Genomic DNA, 16742 nt, shown 5'->3' on the forward strand with positions numbered 1-16742 from the left:
AGCGCGGGGGGCGGCCGAGCCCCCGCGCCGCGGGCACCATGGACAGTATCCTGGAGCCCTTCCCTGCCGAGCGGCTCTTCCCCGCCGCCGGCACCGGCTTCCTCGACTTCAGCGACTTCAGCGAGGCGGACTTCCTCAGCAATGTGGTAAGGGACCGCCGGCAGCACCCCCGCCCCGGCGGGCCGGCCCCGGCAGCGGGGACGAGACATGCCGCCGGGCTCGCCCCGCCTGCCCCGGGGTCCTGGCCCTGGGTGCGGGGTGTCCGGGGCTGCAGGTACCCGAGTGCTCCCCTGGACCCCCTTCGCCCGGGGAGACCCCACCGGGGAATCCCATTTTTTTTCTACACTGCGGGTTTTTGAGCCTAATGGCTGGAGAGAAGCGTGCGGTGCCAGGCGGAGCGTGTACAACCTGCCTTGGGTCGGCTCGGGCAGCACGGGAGGCACGGCCGGGTGCCGTCGGGAGAGCTTTGAGCTCAGCGCCTCTGCTCTTCTTTGACTGTAACTTTTCCTCAGAGTGACATTTGGGAGATGAAGCATCTCCTGCTTGGCGTTAAGGCTGGGCTGATTTACTTTGGAGAGAAGGGTGAGAGGGAAGAGTGACTTGGGAGGAAAATGTGTTGCCAGTCTCAAGAAACCAAAGGGGCATTGTTCACCTCTAGGGAAACCGTCCAGCCTCTCCCAAGAGTCAGGCAAGTCCTCAGTCCAGCGGCTCTCCCTGAGCAGCGTGCACAGGCTCTTCGCTGCACAGCCCGAGCTTTCTGTGGGAGTTTGTGCTGCGGATCCTGCAGCCCCTCTGCCAGGCAGCACCCAGCCCTGAGGCAGAAGGGGCAAGGGCCCCACTCTAGAGGTGGTTTAGAGGGAAGGCATCATCCTGGGCATGCAGGGATTCCACTGGCCTCTCAGCGGCTGCAGCCGTGGGACTGTGCCTGCCCTGGACAGAGGATCTGAGCTATGGCTTGTAACTCCCCTGTCACAATACTGGCACCTCCCACATTCCCAGTGTAGCACTGTGGGGAGAGGATGAATCCACTGATGAATCTACTCCTGCTTTCCTACGCAAAAAATATCTAAAACCGTTTTTGCTGCCTCCTTTGTGAAGGAGACGGTAGAGATGCAAAATTTGCATAAATGTTAAATGCACTGCACTTGGTGTGCAGAGGCACACTGGGTCTGGGAAAGAGATTATGTAGGCAGCTCCATCTCTCAGAAATCTCGCCAGCTCCTAATTTCCAAGATACCATTCTGCCTCAAGGACTGACTCCATTGGGCTCTATGGGATGCAGCAGAGTCCTGGTGTGTTCAGGCAGACCTTCCAATGGCACATCATCCCAAGACTGAGTGCTCGCTTGCACTGCAAGGCCTTGCCTTCTTATGTCTGAGAGACCTCTCATTAGGAGCCTTGTGCTTTCCCTAATTGCATATACATCCAGTGTGGATGAAGCTATGCTGATAAGAAGTGCTTTATGCCAAGACCATTTATTCCCTTACTGAAATGAAAATAGTATGTATTGGCACCAGCCCTTTTACCCAGCTGTAACATGGGCTGCAGTCAGAAGTCAGGGAACCCCTAACCAATATAGGTGGTACCTCTTTATAGTTAAACACAACTTCTGCCTGCAAGCAGACCCTGTGAAAAAGAAGGTTTTGTGTAAGAGTGCCATCTGGTGCCACCTGCCAGGACAGTGTGTTTAAAGTGTGTGGTGGCCGTGGGCAGGCTGGGTCTGTCACGCCTCATTTAAATAGCCTTTCTGCTTGGAGAGCTGCTTCTGGAAGTAGCTTGCCCTTGTCTTCTCCTTAACTAGATTGCAGTGACTCAGGCATCGTTGTGCTCAGCTGACAGTAGAATGGATTTTTTTAAAATTTTTGTGTGTGTGTGTGTGGATTTTTTTTCCCAACTGCCAGCACCACAAACTTCTGCTGGAGTGCAAGAGTCAAGCTGAACTTGCTGCAGATGATAAATATAAGAGATTCTGTAGCCACTTCTCGCCTACCAAATCCGTTGGTGATACAAGAGCCAAAATATAATACATCGCCCTCTTTGTTCTCACTCTGCATAACAACGAGGTGAGAGTGGGGGAAGGAATACGCTTAGATTTTCTTACTAAATCCAGCAAATCTCCTGGGGTCTTGAGATGTGTGGAGAAGTTCTTTTTACATAGAACTGTGCAAAGCATCACTGCACAATAGCCCACAAAGTTACCAGTGCCTTTGCTTCAACGATGGGCAAACTTTTCTAGATGTTGTTCAGCAGACATTTCTCTTAAAGCAGGCCAGGACTTTTGGCCATAAATTGTGAAACTTTTCCTGAGGATGATTTCCTCTGTTCAGAAAGGAAGCAGAAAGAAAAGATGGATGAATATTACTGCAGAGGCTGTGCTCCTTTTCAGAAAGAATTACATGTCTCTAAACTACTCCTCTTTTGTCAGTCTTGGCACTCCTAATGAGTCATCTTGGTCTTTAAAAAATGGTTCTCTGTATTGTTCATCTAAAGTTGTGACAAAGAATTAATGAAGGCACATCTGTAGATGTATCATCAAAAAGGTCTGTGTGCTTGCAGCAGAAAAAAAAAATAAGTGTGGGGGCTGCTTCAGAGAGACCTATCCAATTTGTAGGAATAGGTTGGTAGAAACCTCATGAAATTCAGCAAGGACAAATCCCAACTCCTGCCTTTGGGATGGATGGGTGTACTGACCCACCAGGGGTCATGGGGCACTGCTGTGCCCTGGTAGCAAAGGCAGTTGGGAGCAGGAGGGCAGTGGTAGATAGACAGAGGGAAGTGATTATCCCTCTTTTCTTGACAATCATAAAACTGTATCTGAAATACAGTGTCCGGTTTTGGACTGACTAGTAGCAGAAAGATACTGATAAAGCTGACAGGGGGTTGTCACAAAGATAACTGGGGGCTGGAGAACTTCTCCTGTGAGGAGTGGCTGAGGGAGTTGGACTTGTTAGCTGGAGGAGAGGCAGCTCCAGGAGGACCTAGCAGAAGCCTACCTGCACTGGTGAGGAAGTTGAGCTCCCACCCAACCTGCATGAGGTTATGACTATATGATGGGGTTTGGTTTTTTTTTTTTTAAATCTTAAGGAGAGTGGTGTCTGCTTGGTAGTTGGAAGGGAAATCTCCAAGGAACACAAAATGTCTTTCTTCATTTAGCTTCTGCTAACCAGATTAAATAGGATGGCTAATAGCACTGTCAGTCTCCTTTTGCTCAGGAGGCCACATACTGCTCTTGAACTTAGGCAACTTTGCTCATCTTTTTCTACCAGAAGGACCTACCATATGAAGCTAATCCTTCATGCAGTGCCTGTTTATCAATTTCACCTGTTTGTGTCCTGCCCAGTCCAGCATTTCTGGTAATTTCTGAGAGCACTCATCTATTCGCTTACAGTCTATTACAGCTGCACTCAGAGAGCTCTTATTTTCTCTTTCAGCTCCTATCAGTGCTGTGAAACTCTTCAAAAGACTTAATCTGTTGAGTCAGATTCACCACTGTGCTTCACTAGGTTTGTGGCACTCTGGTGTCAGAACGAAGCCAGAATAAAGCAGCCAAACAGGAGTCACGTGTTTCTTTTTAACCCAGTACCCCAGTGGGTTTGTTTCTTCCCTCTGTTTCTGTGTTTTATAGTACAAAAAACACCTTCAAGGATGACTTTAGATATTTATGTAAACACAGCTTTGTTTTGACTCTACGCTTTTCGAAGCATATACTTTACCTCCTTCTAAAAGAAAGACATCAAGACAAGAAAATAGCCTGCATGCAAGCTGAGGTCTCCACTGTTAGAAGCTGCAGAATGGCAGTTCAGGCTGTCTGAGGAGTGCTAACCCACTACCTCTGGGGAATGCAAAGTAACATGCTCTTTCAGTGTGTTATCCTATATGACCAAGCAATGTGACAAGTGGCATTTTCTGGAGCCTATGGGGGGACAGCAGAATAGGAGAAGAACTGCTTGTCTCTGTGGGTTTGCTCCTTGAGTGCAAACTGGGTGTTGTGCAGGAGTGTACGTAGTGAGCAGGCTGAGAGCAGTGCTGGTGCAACTCATAAGGGGATCTTCCTCTGAAAATGAAGAGAGGCTATTTCACCATGGATGACTGTCACTCTTATAAGAAGCCTGTACACACTTCTATTCCTCTTATGACTACTACAGGGACATAAATAGCGCTTAAGTGGTGCTTAGGTCTTGGACTGACCTTTGGTCTGAGTGAGTTTCATGCTCTGTATACTCCTCACCATCTCGGTGCACGCTGAGGACGAAGAACTCAGGCAGATTTGATCACCCACTTCTTAGCCCTTCCAGTTGCTAGACACGGTAGCTCTGCTGTAATGGGAGGCTGGCTCTCTGGAACTGATGGTAGTCTCTCATGGGGACACATGCAGAAAGCATTTTGGCCCTCTATTCCTATGCCTTGTAAAATTTATTCAGTAACACACCTGTGGTTAGTTAGCCAAGTACTGGGAATGGAAAGGCTGTTTTCTTTAAATTTTACTTGGAACTTGTCAGTTAGATTCCTGGAGGATCTGGAGCATAGATACAGAGAGATTTGGTGGGGCCATCAGACCTGGCCTGATGGAGATGAATCCTAAAATAACAGTTCCCAGATCTTCCTATTTCATTAGTCTCTTTGGATCCATCTTGTGGTTCCTCCACTTCATGTCCCTGCTGCTCCTTACTGTCTCATGGTGGGACTTACGCCTGCAGAATTGCTAGCAGCAGGATGAAACCAGAACTGTACATAGCAGTCCATGGGTCTCTGAGCATCATCACTGCAGGGTCACCACCAGTAAACATGTTTCCATTTTGGTAATGAAGAGAGGGAGAGACTTGAATTTCATTTGGAAGACTAGGTCAATACTTTCTCCAGAGACTGTGGATCATTCATGTGTCCTACCTGCCAGGAAAATGATAAATATTTGGGATAGTCTTCCAAAATAAAACATTCATCTGTTGGACAACGGCCTGCATGTGCTGGAATCCACTGTCCTACACGCTCAGCCAAAGTGGGAGAACCCTTTGACTGTGCTGGTAGGCCAGAGCCAGGAGGTTGCAACTCAGAGCAGGACTGCAGGAAGGCATGTGTCCAAAAGAGGGTTAAACAGTGGAGCCAGAGCCATCAGTCTTAGTGGGGAGAAACAGGAAGGACTTTGGTGAAGTGTTTGGAGAGTAAACAAAGGGAGCATTTGGCAGGAGGTGGAAGTACATCTGTGCATACAGTCCACTCCCACTGAGGAAGGGTGTCAGCAGCACCAGCTGGGAGATGCTGTATTGCTCAGACCATGTCTGCCAGGTGATCCCCATCCCCTGGCAGCCATTCAGTGCCACCACTCCTTTCAGAGAGGAGGAAACCTGAGGCCTCATTCATACAGATGAGACTGCAGAAAACGTCTGAGAAAACCCATTGAACCTCCTCCTGTACCAGTACAAATGCCTAGGCATGGTGGGTGTGCAGCTTCTGAATCCCATGAGATGTGTTGGGTTCATCAATGCAAAGTGTCTTCTGCTGCCTGGGAGCTCATCCGGTACTGCACTGGTCCCATCCCATGCTGCGCTGGTCTCATCCAGTGCTGTGCTGGTCCCATCTGGTGCTGCACTGGTCTTGCTGAAGCCTGCAATGGAGCTGTCTCTGGTATAGAGAAGGAAACTGGGAAAGAAGAGCGTTTTTCTGAAGCAGCCACTTAAAGGGGAATTTAGAAGTAGGGATTTCATAGCCACAGGTGTAGCTGCACTGTTCAAAATAAAGCCAGGCTGACACCTCTGTGACACACGCCTATATTTCCTCTGAGAAAGATCTACTCCTGTGCTTGCTCTGTTTTTTTGTCAGTACTTCCCTGTAGGTTTTAAGACTGTAGTATTTAATTAGCATTTGGTAATTACTTGTTTCCTATTTAAAGAATTCTCAGTGTTAAAGGAAGCAAAGAAAGAGGCTTAACTCTCCGGAGTTGTCTTTGTCCACATGGCAGGTCCTCTTTTCACAACCACAGACAGGGTTGTGCTTGATACAAAGATATGATTCTCGAGACCAGCTTGTACCAATGCATTCCAAGGAAGGGATGAATCAACCCACTAAAGCCTGTGTGTCCTTGTACTGTTGTGCAGTCCACTGCAAGAAACCAGATGGTTCACAAAAGCCAGTTGGTGACTCTCCTTGCTGCAGAGTTACAGGGAAGCAGATAGGGCACCAGCAATGAAGCTGTGCCTAAGAAATGGCCGAAAGCTGTTTCATTGGCTGGGAGATTTCCTGGGGAAATTCCAGGCAGGTGCTGCAAGGTCAAGTGCAGTCACCTACACTTCACAGGCAACCTTGTGGCCAGCATTGTTCTTCAGAAGAAGTGTCTATTGGAGGAGCCAAGTGTGTTAGTCCTCACTTCCAAGCCAATCTCAGTCCTGGGATTACTAACCCCACCAATCCCCGTTTTCTGCTGGGGTCTGTATTCTCTTTACACATCTGAAGTGCTGGGACTTCATGTCTTCACATGGGAGATGAGGACTGATAATAAAGGTGGAACCAAAGCCATGTTTCTCGGCTGAGCCCTGTGCTGGCACTGTCTCTGTCCCGCTGCAGCAGGTGACTTCTTGTGCTTGCAATGTTTGGTATCCTCTGACTGAAATTACGAATCCTGTTTTCAAGCTGGCATTAGGACAGGGTGGGTGCTTGCATGAAGCCCTTCTCTTACTTTTTCCTGTCTTTGGAGCTCAACTTATGTTGTAAGATTGTTAGGTATTTTCTTGGGTTGGTGCCTGAATGTTTTGCAACGTCCCTCAGAGCAGATATAGCTGAAAGGTTGGGAAGAGCCAAGGGCATGACCAGAGTGGCAAGGGACTGCAGGTATCATACTGAAAGACAGCCTCTGTCTTTCAACCCAGTTGCTTCCCATGTCTGCCATACAGTGTTTACAGCTATCTAACTTATTCCCAGCTGCTCAAGAAAAAAATTTTTTCTGCTTTCCTGTAGAGTCACACCATTTAAAGTTTTCGTTTCCTGTAGTTCCTTGAACACTCCAGCCTTATCCTCTCACCCACCCCCTTTCTGACTTCTTTACCCATCTTCTTTTCTCTTTCTTTGCGTATCTCCTTTATTCTTATTTTCTTAAATGCTTCCAGGGCTATCTGCCTTTGAAATCATGAGGAGCTGCTCTGGTTTGGTTACTGTCCAAGTGATAGATGCTTGACACTGATCTTGACATGTCGTTTAGCCAGAACAAGGTCTCATGAAGGTTGGAACTGCACATATCCACACACTGTTTCACTCTTATATTTCTTGTCCTATTTTATCATTTTCTAAGACTGCAAAAATTCCCTGTACAGTACTGTGCAAGGCTATTCTCCCTGAAATTAGTATGCAATTTAAAACAGTACTGGGGTAATTAGTACCATCTCTAGCACTCAAAGGTGATGGCTTATGTGAGGTCATTCGTTACAATCACGGTCCATCCTGTTCCAGAGGAAACTTACCCCTGACTACCTCAGAAAAGTTTCTTTTGGCTTCTTTACACTGTGACTTTGTCTTGATTAGGAAAAATGTTTGCTTAGGTCAGTCTGGCTGACCCGATTAGCAAAGCCTGCTCAAAATGCAGTTAGCATTTTTCCTAGAATAGATGCAAAACATAACACCTTCAGCTCAGCAATCTGTGTCAGGAGTTCCCCTGCAACTGGAATGTCAGGGCTCCCTTGGGAGGCTGGAGGAGAACTACAACTTGGGCCTGGCATCAAGCATTTTACAGAGGAGGGAGCTGGATACTACATTGTTTTTGGACAGTCATATTGGATTGTCAGCATCCCTCCTGGAGGTGAGCTTTCTCTGATGTCCAAACAACTTCCCCTGTGCTGAGCTCCCCGCCAGTGTCATGGCTTCTCCTCTTGATGGCAGGGCATGTCCAGAGGGAAGCACTGCAGATCAAAAATAACACATCTCTGCTGTTCGAGGTGCAGGGAGTCTACCACGAGAACCTGCTCCTGTGTCTGCAATATTTGTAGTCCTCTCACTCCTGTGAGAAGAGCTTTCCCCTCTAGAAGAGGTAGCTGAGGCAGAGGGAGACCAGAGCCTCAGTAGTTAATTTTTTCATATCATGACAGCTTAATGTTAAATTAGTCCAGTAAACTCATGACAGTTGAAGGAAGAAGCTGGGCAAGTGCTTTTGGCTGAGCTCACTGCTGCCCTGGGGGAGGAACTGCAAGCCAGGCAGCTCAGGGAGGAGGAAACCAGCTCTGACATTTGTAAAGACTGTTGATGGAAGGTTTCTTTCAAAGACTTTTCAGTCTTTCGATCTGGGAGCTCTTTGCCCGGGGAGTGCTGGAAATCTGGCTCTTCTTTCCAAGCAAATGTGGCAAACTCTGAGGGTTGACGAGGTGCTGTTGAGCCACAAATACTGAATTACCAGTTGAATGACGTTGGGTTTGTTTTTGTTGTGTTTTTTTCTCTCTTTATGATCAGTAGTGCAGTGAGGTTGTCAGGAATGGGAGAACTGTATCGTAGTCCTGGCTCTGCCAGTTACTCAGTGTGTGATCCTCAGGGCATCACTTCCAGCGATACAGCTTTTGCTTGCTATAAAAAACTACATGTTCTTACTGACATGGGGCAGTGTCATCAGTAGGTGAAGCAGATCAATGAAAAGTTAGACCGGGATGAGGTTTCGCTAGTAAATATCTTCCAGGAAAAGTTCAAAGGAGCTATTACCTTACTTCCCTGGTTAGAGTCTCTTTGAAAGTCTTTCTAGCTATACATGATATTAGCAACATTTTCAGTTTGGCTGATCTATTCTACACTGATCTCCCAGCTATCCTTCACCCCTCTCCTGTTCCTTGTCCCTGTGGACTGCATGTGTCTGATTTTGACCTCAGATACTTCAAGCTAATCCAGGGTAATCTTTCTGTGTCAGTCTGAGTGACTGTGTTGGTCAGCATCAGGATTTATACTAAAGTACTTGGCCCATGCTGTTGCTGGCCTGACCTCTTTGGGCCTTACTGAAAACCAAACAATTTGTGCTTTATATAAATCCAGTGAATGGGCTGTACTCATACCTCATCCTCCACTGCACAACCAGATCCTGGCTCAGTCACAAAACCTAACTTCTCCCTGGGTTTGATGCAACTTGCTGAGAGCACTCTTACATTTCTGCCCAAAACTGCTGCATGATCAGGCCTGGGCTGAGTTCCCAGGCTCCCAGACTATGTCTCCCCTGGTTTGTAAATGAGAAGGAGGTAACAAGCTAAAAATACCAGAGTGTCATGGCTTTATCAGTCCCCTAGCAGGGCGTTCAAGACCCATGTCATCCCTACTGCTTCTCAGCACATCATTTTGTACTTTCCCTTTCTTTGGAGGTGCCTTTTCCTTGCAGTAAGTCTGCCAGACTTGTTGTAAAGTTAGGATCATCATCATCCATTGGGAAGAGTGATACGGAGGTTGCTTTTCCATTCTCTGATGCTTCTCCTGCTCTTCAGGTTTTGTCAAATATAGTTGGCAGCAGTCCAGCAGCTGGATTAGCAGTAAGTAATGAGTAAATGGCCTGCAGCCCTTTTTCAGACCTGGCAAAGCACACACTTTTCACTTTTTCCTTGCATGTCTTTGAGTCCTGTTTTTATCATTCTGGGAGAGAGCTGAGTAGCAGCACATGCTGCTCTGGTCAATACTGGGGACAGAACCGAGGGTGCTGCGCTCCTTTCTTTGTCACTAATTAGCACCAGGGTGGTAGGTAGAGGCTGCTAGTGAGGACAGCAGAACTCCCCTTGTAACTGCAGCCACAGCAGGCAGTCAGTGGCAGCTGCAAGCAGCTGGGGTGTGAGTTGCAGCAGAGCAGGAGCAATGCTGATTTCTTAATTTTCCTACATGCTTTAGGCTCCAGGGGAGCAGCCCTGGCAGCCTCCTCCTTTGTGGCCAGGAGCTGAAGTCCCAGGTGAAATGAAGGCATACATTACTGTGTCAAGCCCAGCAGCTACATAGCGTGATGAGGTCACAGCCTCGATATCTACAAGTAAGTGACAGAGACCTGTGTCCAGACCAGTTGCCCATCCACCGGTCTCAGATGCCTTTCTGACATTTGATGAAACTGAATTACATAGAGTCGTCAGAGGATTTTTATTTTGGGAAAGGGAAGAGGGAAGGAGGCCAGAAGGGATGGAGAATAGGGAGAGAAAGAGGAAAGAAAAAGCGAAGACAAGAGAGAGGTAGCTATGCAGTTAGCATTTCTGAGCCATCTGGACCTGTTGGCATGGCCCCAGCTGGACAGGCTCGCAGGTTTATCCACAGCGTGATGTAATCTCCATTGTCCAGCATTTGATTTTTCTCCTTGTGCTGGATGGCCTCGTATCTAGTGCATGTCTGGAGCGGGCATTTTGATTTCCTGTTGCTATTTGTGGACTTTTCCTGGCCGATCCTCAAGAGCACTCGGGCAGTTTGCATTCCTCAAGCAGAAGCAGCTATGCCACCCCGCCGGCGGGAGCGGAGGCCAGCTGCAGCCAGCCTGCCAGCCAGGGAGAGGCAGCTCCACACAGGCAACCAGCTGTGCTTTGCACCGTGCTGCAGCTGGAGAGAGGGTGATACCTCTGCCTACTGCTTGGGCTGCTGCAGCTGAGCTCAGGAGTCTGCTCAGCCTTCAACACCAGCACAGAGAGGGCTGGCAGGACCACCATTCCTGGACGCTTGTGGGCTTCCCTGCCCCTACTGGGCCTTGCAGCAGAACAGGAAGAAAGAGAAATTTATTTGACCCAAGACCTATTCCTCCCATTGGTAGATGTGAGTAAAAAGCAACAGATAATCTCAGTCTCTCTCCCTTGCAATTGCCAGCACTAAAGAGCACCAAGACTCTCAGCTGCCCTGCGAGGCAGGTGGGCTTCTCAGCACATGGGAAGGACATGATCTGACGCTGCCATATGCCCACTCTCGGTAGGCCTGTGGTCCCCTTCCCTCTATCACTATGTGCCATTTCCAGGAGGTAGTGCAGTCTAGTGGGAAGAATTCAGACTCGGTTTCTCTCTATGATCTGTGGGAGACAGCCATGCCTCACCGAGACCAGCCATCTCTTTTTTTCTTGAGTCCTTCCCAGCGCATGAAATGAAGGTTTGCATGTCCACCTCTATAAGAGTACACTGTTTGAAGGTCTTTAAGTTACAGGAGGTATTTAGTCGTAAAGCAGCCTTCATCACTACATAAACTCAATGTGTGTAGGTGCAGACAGTTGAGCCGTAGGTCCCCTCCTGCCTTTAGAATCAGGACAATTCCCAAGCTCCTGTATGGCTGGGAAAAACTGAGATGCTTGGAGGATGAAGATGGGGTTTCTCTACAGCGTACCACTGCTGCAGGCAAATCTCACATCCAGAGATACAAGGGGCCTGCTTCAGACTATGCCATTTCTCTCCACATCAAGCCCACGTGCCTCCCTTAGCTTTGTTTCCTCCACAGGCTTGGGAATGGGGAAGTTGAGTGCAGTGACCCTTAGGGAGCAAAATTATTTTCAGCAGAGAATCCCACTGCCTGGCTCAGAAGTTGTCCTGGTTGCACCCAAAGGGAGCAGGGCTCTGCTTTCATAATACCCCAGGGACTGCCTGTCCACCAGCGATGGACTCCCTGGAACCACAGAGCTGAGCTTTTCCACCCAACTCAGCTCTGCTGAGTGCAAGAGTAGCTCTGGAAAACGATGGCCTCATTTTAAACCAATTGGCAAAACTCTTGCATCTCTGCTGGGAGTGGGCCAGGGATTCTGAGTCACTGCTTGAGTGGGTTGTGGCCAAGGTAGTCTTACCCAAGATATTAAGTGAGAGAGGAGAGATACACCCAGGAGTGCCAGCAGAAGGATAAATAGTCATGACCACAATTAATAATAATATAATGATGAAAAGATTCAGAAATGCACTGCCCACTCAAAAAATGAAGTTTGAGGACAATTCAAATGCTGTAAAGAAAAGAGAAGAGAGGAAAGAGTCGAGAAAGGCCGCCAAAGCCTGCATGTCAGCTGCAACGCAAGGAGTCCCGTCCAGCTGGCCAGGGTTCAAAGAGCTCCTATTGTCCAACAGCATTTCCAAGACACCATTCAAAACTTTCAGAAAACGAACCCAAGATGTAGGGTGAGATTTATCACACAATGAAGGCAAGCCAAATGTGTGCACCATTTCAGAGAGAAGAGACAAGAAGGCAGCAAAAGAGGAGCACAGCAGGGGAGAATCAGGGAGCAGAGGCATGAGGGAAGAGGTTGGCATGAGAATGCCTGCTGCTTTAAGCATCCAGGCAGGAACAGAAGGCTGGCTGCATCTGTGCTGGGAGACACACTGGGCACTTGTGAAGGGTTTCGTCTATATGGAAAACACCATACTTGGGAAAATTAGTGTTGGGGTTAACGGACAGAAAGGGACATTCTCACTGATGCTTCTTCTCTTTTGTTGCACATAAAACCATGATGGACACTGTTACGTTATCCACATGATGGATGGTTATTGTTGCTTCTGGTCCTGGATTATATACCTACAAAATAAGGCCATGTCTGAAAGGATGTCCAGAAGCCAAACCACTGTAGATTTTATCTTGATTTTCTAAGGCTCACACTTTGCACTGGCTACCACGGCAGGGCTGTAACTTCTTTTGCCACAGGAATCACTCACTTCCCCCTGTGAATTGATTACGTTAAAATCTAGGAATTAACTACACAGAAAGATAATTTAATCTTTGAATCTGCTGCTAACGTGGAGTTACGTGACCACCACTTGCCATCATTAAATAAGTCCTCAAGTTTTCCCTGCCTGCAATATGACCAATGCTGTTTTTGCTGTCTGTAGAATAACCTGGCAGGGTGGCCATGCCATACCACACTCCACAAATTAAAAGGTGAGTTGGATTTGTTCTCACGAAGATCTCTGGTAGTAAGGACTTTTTTATGTAAGAGCAAAAAGCCTGAGAAAACACTTTGGACACTTAAGCTAGAGAGTTTCTCTTTGCAATGACTCATATGTTTAGTGACTGTATTTAGCTTCTACAACAGTTATTTGGTTGGGGTTTTTTTAAGGGGTGGATTTATCTGGAGGCATTAAACTGAGATCAGTTGCATATGATGAGTTTGAAGCAGGAGACATGAATGCAGCTCCTGCACTCAGCTCTGTAAGGAACCATATTTGATTACCAGACTGGTTCCTCTAGGTCCTAAAACCCATGAAACTGTGCATCATCTCCTTGTGCTGCTCCAGGGACATCCAGAAAAATGGATTCATAAATCCACCAGCTTCTGCAGACACCACTCCAATGCTGGGATGCAGATGTCTGCTTGATCTCAGACACAGGAACTTTCACGGCAGGAATTCAGGGCATAATAGGTTTCCTGTCTTCAAAGGAACTTGGGATCTTTTCTTCTTGGAAGCTTGAGTGCATGATACCATGCATCTCCACATTTCTACTTCTTTTGAACAGCTACAGGGCACTTGGCTGCTGGGCCTCGTCATGAAGAAGTCCAGCTTGAAGAGGGCGTAGCTCGAGAGCCTGGTGTTGTGAAAGGGTTTTCACAGACTTCCTTTCTCCTTCAGCAGTGATTTTCATCCCGTGGTTGAAGTGATTGCCTGATCTCTGACCAGTCAGATATCCATCCTCATCTTTGGAAATAAAGGGCTTTGACCCCCTGGTTCACCAACATCACACCAACATCTACCCCAGGATGGTGTTAATCCAGGATGCCCCAGTAGTGAGAAATGGTCTTAGAGGTGCTACTGCCCTTTGTGGGCTAGGAAGGGTTTCCCCATTCTCCAGAGACTCTGGTTTCTGCAGCTCCACTGCTATGGTGAAAATGATACCCTCAGCATTGAAGCTGAAGTTTAATTTCCTATCTACTGCTCAGGGCACAGATTTTCCACTGGGATGTTGGCAGCAGGTCAGAAATCTGCATTCCAAGTTGAATTGCTTTGAAAACTGTCCTGGGGCGGGACCCCATTCAGTCTGCTGCTTGCAAAACCCAGCCTGGCCACTGAAGAGAGTTCCAGCTCTTGCCCTCTCAAGATTTTGCATGAAAATCCCTCACATCCTTGAGTCACAAATCAGCTAGTCCATACTTAGTTGCTCTGTAATTGCCCTTTACAAAGGCCCAAGGAATGAAAGCCACGAGTAATGTTTGGTATTAGCTGCATGCCTCAGCTTTTGGACTTGAACAGAGTACAACTATCTTCCTCTTCCAAGTCCTGCTTTTCTTTATGGGTCTACAGGGACCTGCCAGGGGACAAAATGTGAATTATCTCTGATTTCGCTCTCTGAGCACTGAAAAGAAACAGTTTCAATTAAAGAAATGAAAATGATTGTAAAGATAATACAGACCTTTCCTCCTTTTGTGGTTATCTCCCAAAGAAGATTTCCTCTATCTCCCAGTGTGCCTTTCTTGATTTCCTGCAAGATGCAGAAAGAAGGCTCATAATGGTATGAGGCTGACAGGCTGTCTAAGAGCAGAGATCTACCAACTCTGGCAACTACATACTGGGCAGGGCCAGACGCTTCCAAGAAAGATGGAGGCAATAGTGAAGTGGCATTTATTCTAACTTATTTTTGTTATTGAATATAAACGCTCCCATCCCCCTGACTGATGCTCAGCTTGAGCAGTTGCACCTCTCTAATTTGTTTTCAATTGTATTGAACATTCATTCTGCATTTCATGTCTTTTGGTGATACTGTGACCCAGCTTCACGTCAGCATGGCAGGATTGTTCACAGAGAGTCATGCAGAGTAAACCAGCATTTTCTTTCATTTGCCCTGTCTGCTGCCTTTCATTGCACCACACATCCCTCACCATTAAGCAGAATTGTTCTGCAAACTGCTCAGGCAGACATGCCACACACAATTAAATCCATGTAGGCTTTTCCAGGGTAGATTTGCCTCTAGATTTGCAAGGCTGGGCCAGAGATGCATCCCTAGGTTGTGCAGGGATGCTGCACGCCTACAGACATGGCTATGGACACCCAGTTATGTTCTTGCTGCTGTGCCTCTGTGGTGACTGAGAAGGGATGGATGTGTTTGGGCTCTGCAAAGGGCACACCTGGATGAAGGTGGATCGGGATAACATAGCAGATAGGGCCTTCCCAAAACTGATGGATTCTATTTTCACACATACAGACATAAAGTTCACATGAACTTCCTCCCCGAGACACTCCAGCAGGTGAAAGCCCCCCATCATGGTGTGGAGTTAGGGTGTCACTGAGAGCCTGCTGCAATTGCAGCTGAGGCTGCCATGTTAACACAAAGCACCAATTTAGCCAAGAGAGCAGAGATGACAATACAGCTTCTCTCTCCAGGAGCTACTGCTTGTGTGAAGTCTCTGCCTGGAAACTGTACTGACCTTGGCTTGGGAAGGAGCAAAGAAGAGGAAGAGACTCCTGCCAGCTTGCCCAGGGGTACCTGTATTCCCACAGAGAACAGCTCCTACGCATCTCTGTTTGAACACAGCTCAGCTGCCACCATGATGGCTCAGAAATAAAGGCGACTTTGTTCTGTAGCAAGCAGGTGTCTTCAGTTCTCCAAGTTCAAGAAAAGCCTTGAAGGACAAACTTTTTATTTACCTTTCACAGACTCCTAGAAATACATCCTAAATCTTCTGCCAAATGAGGGCTAAGAGCAGCTGATCTAAAGGTTTCATCCCAAGAGGGTTGTGTCCGCTTCTGCACATGGTTTAAGTCCTGCTCTAATTTTTTTTTAATCAGTCAGCTGCAAGGCAGTTGTAAGCCAAAGGAAATTTGGGATGTTCATTGCGTATGTAGCATACAGACAGTAAAAGCACTCTGAAAAGCGGAGGCATTCCTCATTATCCTCCAGGGTGCTGCTGCTCCAGGAGGAGGGGTGCTCCTGTCTCTGCAGATTCAGCAAGTCTCATGCAATAGGCAAACTATGTACTGTAGCTGCTTCCCACTCCAGGCCAGTGGAGCCGATTTTGCCAAGGGGTGGCTGCCATTTCCCCCTCCTCCCTAGCACGTGCATACGTGCCCTGCACTGTGGCACCCGCAGGTGATTGGAGGGCACACAGATGGCCACAACACTATGGCCACACTGCAGTGCCACTTGCCTTTTGATTCACGTCGGCCTGTGTTCTGCCTTGCTTCAGTCATTCCTCTTGCAGGGCACTCCCCATCTCTCCCACATCACTATTGCCCATGCCGGCTGCTAATCCTATTTATGCTGAACACACTAGAGCCAGATGTGGGGACTGCAGCAGCACTCGAAGTGCATCCACTGGTGCTGCTGGGAAACCCAGTCACAGGCTAGCAGATTTCAACTTCCCCTTTTTCTCCCTTCTTTTTATTCTTTCAGGAGCAAAAACATTGAAGTGAAATACTTAACTCGCCCTCTCTTCCTGAGCTGGTGCCTCCCAAGGTTCCTTCCCAATGAACTGCAGGCTTGTAAACTCTGAGCTATTACACAGCTGCAGTCTCGGCCACGGAATTTCGAAGGGGTCTGTGTTGTGCACATGCTTTTAACAACATCACCCGCTCCGCCAGCTGATGGCTTTGTCCCCCTTGCCAGGGTTGTAGGAGAGGAGGGGGAAAAAACAGGAAACCTTCCTGCTTGCCAGGAAGGTTACAGCAAGCCGTGGGAGCCGTACGTGCCGGAGGGTGCCCGCAGAAGGGCCGGGACGGTGTTCCCTGGGGCGCTCCCAAAGGATCCCGGCAGGAGAAGGAGCGGCCCGCGCCGCTCCGTCCTAACCCTGCACTCCTCGCGCCCGCCGCGCGCCGCTGGCAGCCGCCTCCCATTGGCCGCCGCTCGGCGGCGCCGGCCAATGGGCGGCCGCCGCTGCGGGCCGT

At 48.1% G+C, this 16742-nt stretch overlaps 1 protein-coding gene across 7 annotated transcripts in view; it reads left to right on the forward strand.

The window, feature by feature from the left end:
- CREB3L1 (cAMP responsive element binding protein 3 like 1) overlaps nt 1-16742 on the forward strand; it is a 61583-nt gene that overhangs the window by 19043 nt on the left and 25798 nt on the right. For 3 of the 7 annotated variants that reach the window (XM_027642198.1, XM_027642200.1, XM_027642199.1), the window contains exon 1: nt 7-146. The exons of the other annotated variants lie outside the window; for them this stretch is intronic. In XM_027642198.1, coding sequence (XP_027497999.1) covers nt 39-146 — 108 coding nt within the window. In that variant the 5' untranslated portion in view covers nt 7-38. Of the gene's footprint in view, nt 1-6; nt 147-16742 lie in introns of those variants that run through there. 7 annotated transcript variants of the gene reach the window in all.

Source organism: Corapipo altera, unplaced genomic scaffold (genome assembly GCF_003945725.1).
Source record: "Corapipo altera isolate COAL_440 unplaced genomic scaffold, ASM394572v1 23b, whole genome shotgun sequence".
NCBI classification, from domain to species: domain Eukaryota; kingdom Metazoa; phylum Chordata; class Aves; order Passeriformes; family Pipridae; genus Corapipo; species Corapipo altera.